At 37.7% G+C, this 12,841-nt stretch overlaps 2 protein-coding genes across 2 annotated transcripts; both read left to right on the plus strand.

Moving 5' to 3' along the window:
* The first annotated feature begins 2,202 nt into the window (after nucleotides 1-2,202).
* Nucleotides 2,203-4,306, plus strand: LOC121508065 (UDP-glucuronosyltransferase 2C1-like). Its single transcript, XM_041784563.1, has 2 exons — nucleotides 2,203-2,274; nucleotides 2,705-4,306. The coding sequence occupies exon 2, from the start codon at nucleotides 2,712-2,714 to the stop codon at nucleotides 4,284-4,286; it is 1,575 nt and encodes a 524-aa protein (XP_041640497.1). The 5' UTR covers nucleotides 2,203-2,274; nucleotides 2,705-2,711; the 3' UTR covers nucleotides 4,287-4,306.
* Nucleotides 4,307-6,149: 1,843 nt separating this feature from the next.
* Nucleotides 6,150-8,190, plus strand: LOC121508057 (UDP-glucuronosyltransferase 2A1-like). The gene is made up of 2 exons (XM_041784551.1): nucleotides 6,150-6,218; nucleotides 6,616-8,190. The coding sequence occupies exon 2, from the start codon at nucleotides 6,616-6,618 to the stop codon at nucleotides 8,188-8,190; it is 1,575 nt and encodes a 524-aa protein (XP_041640485.1). The 5' UTR covers nucleotides 6,150-6,218.
* The last annotated feature ends 4,651 nt before the right edge of the window (nucleotides 8,191-12,841 follow it).

The raw sequence follows: 12,841 nt of genomic DNA on the forward strand, positions 1-12,841 counted from the left end.
AGTGAACAGAGGTGAACCACAGCTAGTGCCCTACCCATGTTATCATTCTCATGCTGGGTAAATGTCATCAGATGTTTTCCAAAGGATCATTAACTACTGACAGGAGAAGTTAAGATATGCTTCCTTGTGTATCCATCATTATCTATCTCTGTGAGTAGTTAGCTGTACGTTTAAAGTGAATGTCTTAGTTTGCTTCTTTATGCCTCCAAACAATGAGCAGACCGTGCATCTTCCTTACCACACCACATAACTTCACTATTGTTCTTTCAAATATTCTACAGCCCACTCTGAAATATCCATCATATGATGATGACAGTAATGTAGTGCTGCTTGAGTGGTCGAAAGGTCAGAGGCATTCAGTGCTGTTTTTTTTCCCTCTCCCCTGAAGTGCACACAGGGATTTCTCTGGCTTCTCTGAATCTTTTAATGATATTATGGACTCAGAACCCAGAGTCATTATTGACTGTAAATTACTGAGCCTTTCAGGAGTGCTCCTTTGATACCTGGTCATGTGACAATCAGCTGTTACCAATTAAACTACTTACCTGTGGAATGTGATGGGTGTTGTGGAGCATTAATCTATTAATCTATTTCAAATTAAACATGGTAATAACATAGAAACATGCCAGGCTTCCTTTTACAGTACAATTTTAGTTTACTTACTGCGTAAACTGTTGTGTTTTACTTGGTCATATTTTTAGAACCTACATGGTACAACTTTGAATTATTGAATGGCAAAGGAAATAATGTACATCTAATCTTACTTTCCCACGTATTCACCTGGTAAACACTTAATGTTTCTGCTGTAATTTCTTTTCAATAACCTACTTATTACTTGTGGTATTTTCCCAAATGATATATGATAATTACCATACATTTACTTAAATACAAAGTATTTCAGCTACTTATTATTAAAGGTAATTACTGAATAATATCAAATATTTACCAGGTAAACATCTAATATTTCAGTTTTAGTATCTCTGTATTTACCTTTTTTTAAAATGGTATTTACCAAATAACACAATATAATTTACTAGGTAAATAACTATAATTTGAGCTGTAGCTTGTATTCCAATAGCAATTACTTAATAACACTACAATTTACCATATATTTAAAGGTAAATACCTGTCATTTCAGCTGTAGTTTCTCTGTACTTACCTATATATTGCCAGTGGTAATTACCCAACAACACTCAAATTTAACATACTTTTACCAGGTAAATACCTAGTAATTGGGGGACAGTAAAAGGAAGGGTTACCCCATAATTCTTCCAGGTTTTATTGGACCCTGTCCCAACTTTTTTGGAACAAGATGCAGGCATCAAAGTCAGAACGTGCATATTAAATAAAAGTTGATTGGGATTATTCATAAACCAATATGGGTAATTGCCCCATCCAAATGAAACCTCATGCCTTGCATTGAATCCACTGTGATTTAGGTGCTTTAAATCTAGTATGTTTAAGCATTAAGATTAAAAGAGTTCTTAAAATCAAAATCCAGCTTCTTTTTAAAACAAACAGCAATAAATGTGTGAAAGGTGAGCATGAGGCAGACGACGTACAGTCATTTTAAACTCACTCTGCACTATTGATAACATTGCTGCTCTGGCTTGTTACACAATGATGACTTTGCAGGTTGGGCTTTTCTTGTATGAAACAGGAATCTCATGTGTAGAGTGTTGTAGGTGGGACAAAAGAAACCCAGATGTGTTTTCATTCCTATGTGCTTTCCTTTATGTGGATCAAAACTATTTGGTAAGAAAGTTTGTATACATGAATCACAGGAAAATTTCTATGTGATTTTGATTTTAGCTTTTGAGAAAAGACTAAGTGATCTTCAGTGTTAAAAGCCGCTGTTCCATGCAAAAACAGAGACATTTGCTGAAAGCTTTAGCCAGCTAATGATACACATGGGAGGGGCCATTTTTAGTGAATGATGCCTATTGTTGAAGGATTGGGCTTTTCATCCAAAGGCATTACTCTGCAAAGTCTAAAGTTACCACTTAAGCCCTGATACTGAGTTCAGCCTGGGATGAGTTGCAGATCTGTGTTTGAATTTTCTTGTCATACTATGACTGAAGTTGTCCTAAGGTGTGCCTCTCCTGCAGGCCGGCCTAAGATTTCATACACAAGGAATGACTTTGTACTTTCTTATCAGAAATGTTTTATAGGATGAACACTGCAGTACTCAAGGTCTTAAACCTGAAAGGAGCAGCAGGGTTGATCGCTGAGCACAAGAAAATACTCCAAAAATACACTGTGTACCAAAAACAGGTAACTTCAGCTTTTCAAATATGACTAGCTTTCTTGTAATGTGAACTACTGCTTTTAGAGAGGGTCACTGTCACAGACCTGCATGCAATACATTTTCTTGCTGTTTTAGTTAGATTCACATGGGTCTTGGTTAAATTAATCCTGTGGTACATTTTGAAAATGTTACTGCATTAAAAATCTGTTAAATAAAAATGTAAAATTCACTTTTAGCTTGGTATTAATCCTACATGTGGTGTTCATATATAACAATAGCTGGCTAAACATAGTACACTCTCTAAAATAAAGAGTAAATATTACAGTTTTCATTTACAGCTAAATGATAAATTGCATCCCTTGAATGTAGGTTCATGCCGTTTTTGATAAAGAAATGCTAGATGTATTGATAATAATATCTAATTTAAATGATTTAATCTTCTTTTTCCAACATCAGAGTGAGAATGTATTCACAGTGGGTCTGGATCACTCTCTGCATACTCTGTCCAACCACAGCATATGGAGGGAAAGTTCTTGTTTTCCCAGTCGATGGAAGTCACTGGGTAAACATGAACATCATCGTTGAGGCCCTGCACGCACGGGGTCACCAGATTACTGTTGTTCGATCACCAGACAGCTGGTACATCAAGGAAACCTCCCCGTTGTACACTTCAGTCACACTTGAAATGGACTCTGGATTTGATGAAGACTTCATGAAGGCTTTTGTTGCTGATATGCTGAAGATACAAAGGGAGGGGAGGTCTGCTTGGGCACGCTTTAAGCTAGAAATGCAACAAGCACAAGGAGCTGCCGAGTTTCATAAGATGACGTCCAAAATGGTTGAGAAGCTTTTTGAAAACAAGGAACAGATGCAGATACTACAGGAAGCCAAATATGACCTTGTCCTCACAGACCCTGCAATTCCAGCAGGTATTTTACTTGCACACTACCTGAAGTTGCCCCTTGTTTTAAACGTCAGATGGACAACTCATGGGGAAGGCCATTTGTCAATCGCACCCTCTCCTCTCTCTTATGTACCACTGACAGGGACAGAGCTTTCAGATAAGATGAGCTTTTTTCAGAGAGTTCTTAATGTTCTTGTTTTTGGATTTTCAGAGTTTCAAATAGCACACTTTATTTTACCACATTATGATGACTTAATAAACAAGTATGTAGGTCCTGATGTAGACTATCGTTCCCTGTTTCAAGCTGCTGACTTGTGGCTCATGAGAGTGGACTTTGTCTTTGAGTTCCCGCGTCCCACCATGCCTAATGTCATATACATGGGAGGCTTTCAGTGTAAACCTGCAAAACCTCTCCCTGAACACCTGGAGGAGTTTGTGCAGAGTTCTGGAGAGCATGGAGTCATCATCATGTCTCTGGGGACACTGATTGGGGAGCTTCCTCAGGATCTCAGTGACGCAATTGCTGCAGCTTTTGCCAAGCTACCTCAGAAAGTCATCTGGAGACACAAAGGTGACAAACCAGCTGGTCTGGGCAACAACACTCTGCTGGTGGACTGGATGCCACAGAATGATCTTTTGGGACATCCAAAGATTAAACTCTTTGTGGCTCATGGAGGAACAAATGGGGTCCAAGAAGCATTGTACCACGGAGTTCCCATCTTAGGCATTCCACTGATTTTTGATCAGCGTGATAATCTGTTCAGAATTGAATCGAGAGGAGCAGGGAAGATCATAGATATTGCTACCTTAAATGGAGAAATCTTCTACAAAGGAATCCAGAAAGTCCTGACTGATCCCTCCTACAGGATGAACATGCAGAGACTCTCCAGGCTGCACAGAGATACTCCCATGAAGCCACTGGACAACGCCCTCTTCTGGATAGAGTTTGTCATGAGACACAAAGGTGCAGCTCACCTGAGAACAGAGTCCTATAAGATGCCCTGGTATGCCTACCACTCAGTTGATGTCATTTTATTCCTGACTGGAGTTTTGCTTCTTATACTTGTAATTTCTTTCACTCTTTTCAGGTGTCTGTTAAATAAAATGTGTAAGAATAAAGTGAAAAGGGAGTAATTAGTCAAGGGATATGCAATTTGTGCACAAATTAAAGATGAAAAACAACAATACAGAAAGATAAGAATAGGTTTGGCTGGAATAAAATTTTTACAATGCAATGTCAAGATTTAAAGGATTTTTTGTGTTATTTACTTCATGTGATCATAAATGTATAAATATATACTTTACTTATGTTGAGATTATGTTTATGAATAACATTGTCCAAATAAAATGTTTTAAAAAATCAAAATCCTGAATTTCATATTGGTTCCTGTAGAAGTATCATTGCTCTGTATCCAACCCTTGTTCATGCGCACTGGCAGGAGTTCTGATGAATAATGTCCTGCTGTAGTATGAAATAGAAGCAGGAAACCACAACTTGAAGTTAATTTATGTTATCTCACAAGGTTTAGATTAATTACAAATTGGCAGAATAAATAGCTACCCATTGATAAAAAGGGTGTTTAAGAGTTTTTCTACTTAGGGTCTTGATACAGCACAACTATTGTAGCTTCACTAGAGAGGAATCAAGTTTAGTGAAGTCATTATTGAATTCAAGAGACTGTCCTTGACATTTCTAGATTTTATAGTTTGCCCATTGTAACTATAATTGGTAATGAGTTAACCATAATGAACCAAAAGTGTAATGCTGTAACTTGAATAGAATTGCCACATAAACCCATCAGGGTAAGGTTAGCCCCCCCCCCCCCCAAAAAAAGTGTCAAATAAAAGTGTAACATAGGCAAAGATTTAAAGCAGTTTTTCTATGTATTGGTTTCTCAAATAAAGATACAATAAAAAAAAATGTAACACCCATAAACCATATAAAACATGTACGTAGTCTCAGTAATTAGGAATGCATTACATTATTAGCATAATATCATAAGATAAGATATTCCTTTATTAGTCCCACAAGTGGAAATTCCAAAAAACATTACAACAGCAAAAGGGGTGTAACCAAAGCACACCATTAGAGACAATAAGTGAACTCAATAGAAATAAAGCTGCAGTAAAAGGCTGTTTCTCATACAGCACCATATTGTTGATAATCCATATCGCTTGGTATCTGTACTGATTCAAAATGTTAGTTGCAGGTATTGGCAGATATGACATTTTTTCCAGGTATTCACAACCAACATTTTGGCTGTTTATAGTGTTTATTTTTTATGTTGTGTTGAAACTATCAAGCTCAGACTTTTAACTGAAGTCCCAAATATTTCTCCATAGCACTGACATTTTTCATTGAAGGGACACCTTACTGCTAATGGTGAGCATTACAATATCTCACCAATTTCACAGGAAGTTGCCGTTACTATATGATTTGCTTCAGATTTCCCATGCATGATCAGTGTCTGCCCCTCTACACATTTAAATATTAATGTCATAAAACCTCAGTAAAACCTCAAACATAAAATGCCACATCTTTGATTTTACATGATAAAAATATCAGTCCTGGCCCAATCACATCTATATATGACCATCTTGCACAGTCATACTGCCACCTACAGTTGACAGCCAGTTCTACCTATAAAAAAGAGCAATATGCTCATTATTTTTTATTTAATGACAGCCCTGGGAGGATCTATGTGGTGTCTGCACTGTGTTGCAGCACACTGCATGGGTTGCCCAACTATAACGATACACCCTAACATGCATCAGTGTGCGACAGCCCGTCAGTACTGCTTGCAGCCCTTTTTTAAAATCTATTTTCTGAAATTTTTAAGTTTGCAAGAACTGACCATGTAAATATGAAATTCTAATATTCATGAACACTAGTGACATCGGAGTCTAGTTTTAGTTTTTTATGATGTTTGCTTAAAGTTCAACTATTTGAACTACTTGAACTCCCCTTTGTACTTTCTTATCACATGCATGATGAGTAGAAAACAGCAGCACCAAAGTCATTCTCGTGTTGAAACTGGAGAGGAGTGACATTGTTCTATCTGAAAGGTAAATGAAGTATTTACATTCCTATCCAGTATAAATAAAAAACCTTTTATAGTTTTAAGTGGAATGTTTCCTAAGGTTAATACTCATTTTTGGCTTGTATGTTTAATTTAAATCTTGCTGTTTCCCTGTGATCCTCTCTGGTGCACATGCTTTGTTGCTAAAGGTATCCCATGGTGACACTAAATTTGTTATAAAATGCAAAAAAAACTAAACTAAACCTAATGCAGTAGGCTACAATTACAAAACAACTGTAAAAAAGGAGGGCAAGAGTTTCTCTGACTTTGAGGAAATAAACTGTACAATCTTGGTGAGGTGAGTGTGCTGTTTGATAAAACTGCTAATTGTATTGCATATGACACATTTCATAAGATATGATATGCTACTCCCCTAACTGTAGATGTACACACAATGGATTTGGATCATCACCCTCTCTCTCTGTACAATGGGGGTTTATGGAGGAAAGATTCTTGTGTTCCCCATGGATGGGAGCCACTGGGTGAACATGAACATCATCGTCGAGGCCTTGCACACACGAGGTCACCAGATTACTGTTGTGCGATCACAAGACAACTGGTACATCAAAGAAACCTCCCCGTTCTACACTTCAATCACACTTAAAATGGAGTCTGGATTTGATGAAGACTTTATAACAAATTTTGCATCAAATCTGCTGGAGATGCAGAGGGGGGGGAGGTCTGCCTGGGCACGCTTTAAGTTGGAAAGGGAACAAGCACAAGCTGGTGCAGAGATGCATGAGAAAACATCTAAAATGATTGCGCAACTTCTTGAAAACAAAGATTTGATACAGTCATTCTTGGACACCAAATATGATCTGGTCCTCACAGACCCTGTTTTTCCAGCAGGAGCTATAGTTGCACGCTACCTGAAGTTGCCCCTTGTTTTTAATGTCAGGTGGACAAGTAATGGAGAAGGCCATTTTTTAATTGCACCCTCTCCTCTTTCTTATGTACCCATACCGGGAACAGAGCTTTCAGATAAGATGAGCTTTTTTCAGAGAGTTCTTAATGTTCTTGTTTTTGGATTTTCAGAGTTTCAAATTGAATACCTTGTTGTACCATTTTACAATGACCTAATAAACAAGTATTTAGGTCCAGATGTAGACTATCGTTCCCTGTTTCAGGCTGCTGACTTGTGGCTCATGAGAGTGGACTTTGTCTTTGAGTTCCCGCGTCCCACCATGCCTAATGTCATATACATGGGAGGCTTTCAGTGTAAACCAGCAAAACCTCTCCCTGAACACCTGGAGGAGTTTGTGCAAAGTTCTGGAGAGCATGGAGTCATCATCATGTCTCTGGGGACACTGATTGGGGAGCTTCCTCAGGATCTCAGTGACGCAATTGCTGCAGCTTTTGCCAAGCTACCTCAGAAAGTCATCTGGAGACATGTAGGTGACAAACCAGCTGGTCTGGGCAACAACACTCTGCTGGTGGACTGGATGCCACAGAATGATCTTTTAGGACATCCAAAGATTAAACTCTTTGTGGCTCATGGAGGAACAAATGGGGTCCAAGAAGCATTGTACCACGGAGTTCCCATTTTAGGAGTACCATTGATTTTTGATCAGCCTGATAATCTGTTCAAAATTGAGTCAAAAGGAGCAGGGAAGATCATAGATATCTTTACCATGGACGAAGAAATCTTCTACCAAGGAATCCAGGAAGTCCTGACTGATCCCTCCTACAGGATGAACATGCAGAGACTCTCCAGGCTGCACAGAGATACTCCCATGAAGCCACTGGACAACGCCCTCTTCTGGATAGAGTTTGTCATGAGACACAAAGGTGCAGCTCACCTGAGAACAGAGTCCTATAAGATGCCCTGGTATGCCTACCACTCAGTTGATGTCATTTTATTCCTGACTGGAGTTTTGCTTCTTATACTTGTAACTTCTTTCACACTTTTCAGGTGTCTGTTAAATAAAATGTGCAAGAATAAAGTGAAAAAGGAATAATTACTTCAGGGATACATTTGGTGAATTAAACTAGTGAGACAAAAAAAACTATGCTTGGGATTAAGACAAATTGTTTCACAACCCATTACTGCAGCAGTTCAATTCAAAATACAAGAATAGTTAAAAAGTGAAATTTATGTTAAAATCTAACTAAAGTATACAGAAACAAATTAAAATACAATGTGTACATGATGCATTGTGCAACATAATGCTTTAAGCACCTCCTGGGTCAATGGTCCCAGTCTCTGCCACTGCTAGTTTTGGTGTCACCGGCTGAAAAGTTTTGGAACCCCTGCATTACAGTAACATCCAAATACATACAAAGAGTTTGGCAGGAATAGAAATGAACACATCAATGGCATGATATTAGATGGATTATATGTGGCATTTAAAGGTGTTTTGATCATTTTCTTTGATTATGTATTTTTACATCTGTAAATTAAGTTGAAGACCTTGTTCAGAAACAACACTGTACAAATAAAACACTGAAAAAAATAATAAAATGAAGTCATTTTTATTGGTTCCAGTAAGAAGATGAATGCTCTGTATCTAACCTTTTTTTCATGGGCAATAGCAGGAATACTCCTAATACATAATGCTCTTTGGCTGTATTAGTTAATTGGGGTTACTGGAAGCTTACAAAAAGTATTTAAAAAGTCTCCAAACCCTTTTTCGAAGTTCCACATTTTTGTGATGTTAAAAAATAATGCTTTGGTATACCTTTGCAGAACTTTTTTCCAACTTTAATGTGACTGTGACATATACAACTCAAGCAAAGTAATCAAAATATTTTAGGGGAAACACAAATAACTAATAAAAACAAAATTGTGTGGCAATATGGAAGTGTTTTTTTTTATCAAGAAAAGATACAAGCCCAGGTAAATTTAGCAAAAAAGTACATTACATCTTGGAAAAGCATATGGTAAAGTTTACTCTGGTCTGATGAGACCAAAGTTGAACTTTTAAGTCCTTTAAAGAGTGGTCTGAATACTTTGCTCTTCCCTCAGGCACTTGGCTGTTAAATGCAGTATATCATATTTGTATTTAGTATATGCTCTTGTAGGAAAAAGCCTCAAACCTGTACTCTAAGTGTGTCGGTGACTGAGGTGTTAATTTGTTTATTGCCTCTAAAGTTTGTTTTTAATCTACTGTAGAGGACATTGAGTTTACCGTTGTATGACATGTGCTTTACGAATAAAACTTAATTGCATAGAATCACTAAAGAACACTATACCAATGATGAAGCATAGTGGGGGGAGTATCATGTTCTAGGGCTCTTTGTTCAGCTGGAACTTGTTTCAAAGTTAAAGTGGAGGGAATTATAAATACTTCTAAATATGGATCAGTTTTTGAATAAAATCTTCTGATATCTGCGAGAAAGTTGAAGGTGAAAGACCAGTTTCATCTTTCAGCGTGAGAATGACCCAAAGCATACATCCAAATCTACAAAAGAATGGAAGACGATACAAGTTTTGGACTGGACCTGACTCCCGATGAAAATCTGCAGTGACCTGAAGAGGGCTGTACACATGACATATACTCATAATCTAATAGATATCAAGTGCTTTTGAACGGAAGAGTGGACAAATTTTGCCATGTCAAGATAGGTTACACTGATAGACCCAAAAAAACTGAAAGGTGTAAAGAAATCAAAAGTGAGTCTAGGGATGTGCACATTTATGCAACCAAATATTATCAAAATCAATTTCTCCTGAAAGATGTGTTTGTTTTTCAGTTGAAGTGTACATGCAACAAGTTACAATAAAGGTGGAAAAAGTTCTGGAGGCATTATCTTTTTGCATCACAACATTGTGGGATTTTAACAGGGGTGTGCAGATGTTTTAGAGCCACTGTATATCTTAGTAGGTCTGGGTAAATGCTGTCAAAAAGGAGCCTCCTGAATAACTCACTGATGGAAAAGCTTGTTACAACATTTCCTTCTAATTCAGAACTTAAAGCTAGAACTCTACATGCTGCCATGATAATCCACTACTTTAATTTAGTTTGCCCATGATTGAAATTGTGTGACAAAAGAAAACACAAATCTCAACAGACCAGGGAGGTTGGATTTATTATTTAGAAATCAGAGTAGAATCCTTCCATTTTTAACAATAAAATGATTTTTAACCTAAACATGTAGTGTTTTGAGTAATTCTAGGTTATATAATTTTTAAGTTCTGTTTGATTATTTGTAATAGCTATTAGGAGATGATTAGAAATACCTAATCTTTTTTCAAAGATTTATTCAGAATTTTTTGTTTTTGTCTTGAATCAAGTGAGACAATTATTCCAGTAGGAAAGAAGAGAGATGAGAAATTAAGAAAAAATCTGTGGAAAGCTATATAACAGGATTAGTTAATTATTTTGCTTTAGTGTCAAGATACTGTTTAAATATATAGGCTACGTAATTTAGTTAAAGGACACTGTCAAAGAAGGGTCCTAAACAAAACAAAAATCCCAAACATGAAGAATCATGAATGACCTCAATCATTTTTGGCTGACTGCTGAGGTCAGCCCTACACATGGCAATATCTGTGTCTGAGTAAGTAAGTAAGTAAGTAAGCAACTGACTGAGTGAGTGAAACTAATTTATAAGACTTACAATAGAATTGCGTTTGCTTGTACTGAATGCTGGCAGTGATGGGTTCCTCCACTCTGTTAACTAGAGCCATACATATAGAGTTGCGCTATGGGCAGGGTTTACTTGTGCTGAAAGCCCTCTAATGGCTGTCTCCTCTGCTCTAAATACTCAGATATAGCTTTAGCATGTTTAACTTGAACTGTGCCACATTTCTGTGACAAAGAATAAAAACAACCATATAAGCTTCTCATGTTGGGAAAGATGTTTTCACTTTTCTTCTGACCTGCTTTGGCATGATTACGTGATAGTTGAGGGTGTAAAGGTAACTTCTTGTGTGAATGCTTGTGGACAACGGCTGCTTGTGTAGTGATTAGCACTAACTAAGTCACAGCACCACTTTAGTCAAAATTGGACATTTCTTTTTTAAAATCAGCGAAGACAGCAACACTAAAAGCTTTCTGTAACAGAAAGGGTGTTTTTGCTCTTCTGCCAACCAGCTTCAGCATGTGTGAGAGTTAAAGGGGGAAAGGTTAGTTGTTGTGCTTGTATTTATGGCTGCTAGCCGAATGTTAGCTTAGCCTTAGCCAGACCAACACATTTCTTCATCACAGTTAGGGCTGACAGCAACACGGAAAGTTTTCTGCGACAGAAAACGATGATGTCGCCCTTCTGCTGCCCCGCTTTGCCATGATTATGTGATAGTTATGGGAAAAGGACTAGCAGGCCTGCTGGGTCATTAGCTGGGACTGAGCCGCAGCGGCGCTTTTGTCTGAACCAGACAACGTGTCTCATCCAAACAAGCACAGAGAGCAACACTGACAGCTTTCTGTGCCAGAAAAAAAATGTTCTCACTCTACTCACGGTCTGTTAAGCATGGCTTTCCAATCATGGCGGTGGGCTTGTCCTTATTGTCCTGTTAGCTTGGATGTTGCTGTTAGACTATGAACCCGACTGCTGTTCTTGTGCTTGACTCGGACTCATGATTTTAGACTTGTGCACAATCTTCGGTTTTCAATTTTTCTATTATGATCTCCTGTACCCCATCACTCTTTATCCTATCATCCCTTTCTCCTTGACTGTTCCTGCATCTTTTACGCAGCAGCGTCAGCTGCTCTTCTCTCTTCGTCTGCTTTCATGCTGCATAAAAGTGACACACACACAAATGCGACGCTCACATACACCTACACAGAGAGCACGCTAACATGTCTGTTGTGTGGACTCAAGGCTTCTATTTGTTGAGGGCAAAAGTTTCAGAATACTGGAGGATAAACAGCAGAACTTTCTCCTCTTAAAGCTCCTCTCTGACCACGGAGGATCAGCGGGTCAGTGCTGTGTGTGTGCGCTCCAGCTGTGTGTGTCTTTGTCACCTGCGGGAGCCAGGGGTGTGCACTATGTAAAAAAAAAAAGAAAAAAAAAGAAAAAAGAAAATATTCCATTAATACTATATGATTATGGAGAACAAATAAATGTTAAAATCTCCACATTTGCATTGTTAAGAGAACGCTACTTAAACGTTTGGCACGTCTTTATTTGTAGGGAATATGATAAATGTGATGTTTACTGATAATTACCGGATAGAAAAAAAAACAATAGGAACACTAAAGTAGAAATTCAGCTTAATTTTACACATAAAAAGGCCCTTACACACCTTTCTGAGGAGAATAACAAATGTTCATGGATGTTCATTCTAGAATAAACAGTTCATTAACAGTTAGTTTTTCATTTTTAGAACAGAATTACTACCATTAAAGACTTAAATCTACAAAAAAAAAAAAAAAAAAAACATTTAATTTCCAGTGACACTGTCTGTCTCTATCAGTGAAGTCTGACACATGTCTCTGTAGAGTTTCATATGTACACAGAGAAGAGCTTTATTAAAAGGAGACAGAGAGAGAGAGGACAGTATGTAGCTACATACGTTTAAGTTGCCACAATAAATTTGGCTAGCAAAAAAACAGTAATGACAAAATCACTCTGCCAGTCAGGCATTTCAACAGGCATCCTAGATAGTTGCGGTCAGCCATATACTAGGTTTTTACCTAGTCTTGTTTTAACTTAGGTAGCAAGGTA

This window comes from Cheilinus undulatus, linkage group 1 (assembly GCF_018320785.1).
Source record: "Cheilinus undulatus linkage group 1, ASM1832078v1, whole genome shotgun sequence".
Taxonomy (NCBI): Eukaryota; Metazoa; Chordata; class Actinopteri; order Labriformes; family Labridae; genus Cheilinus; species Cheilinus undulatus.

Excerpts from the sequence above, each read along its gene's own strand:
- LOC121508065 (XM_041784563.1), top strand. The coding sequence starts at position 2,712 with ATGTATTCACAGTGGGTCTGGATCACTCTCTGCATACTCTGTCCAACC.
- LOC121508057 (XM_041784551.1), top strand. The coding sequence starts at position 6,616 with ATGTACACACAATGGATTTGGATCATCACCCTCTCTCTCTGTACAATG.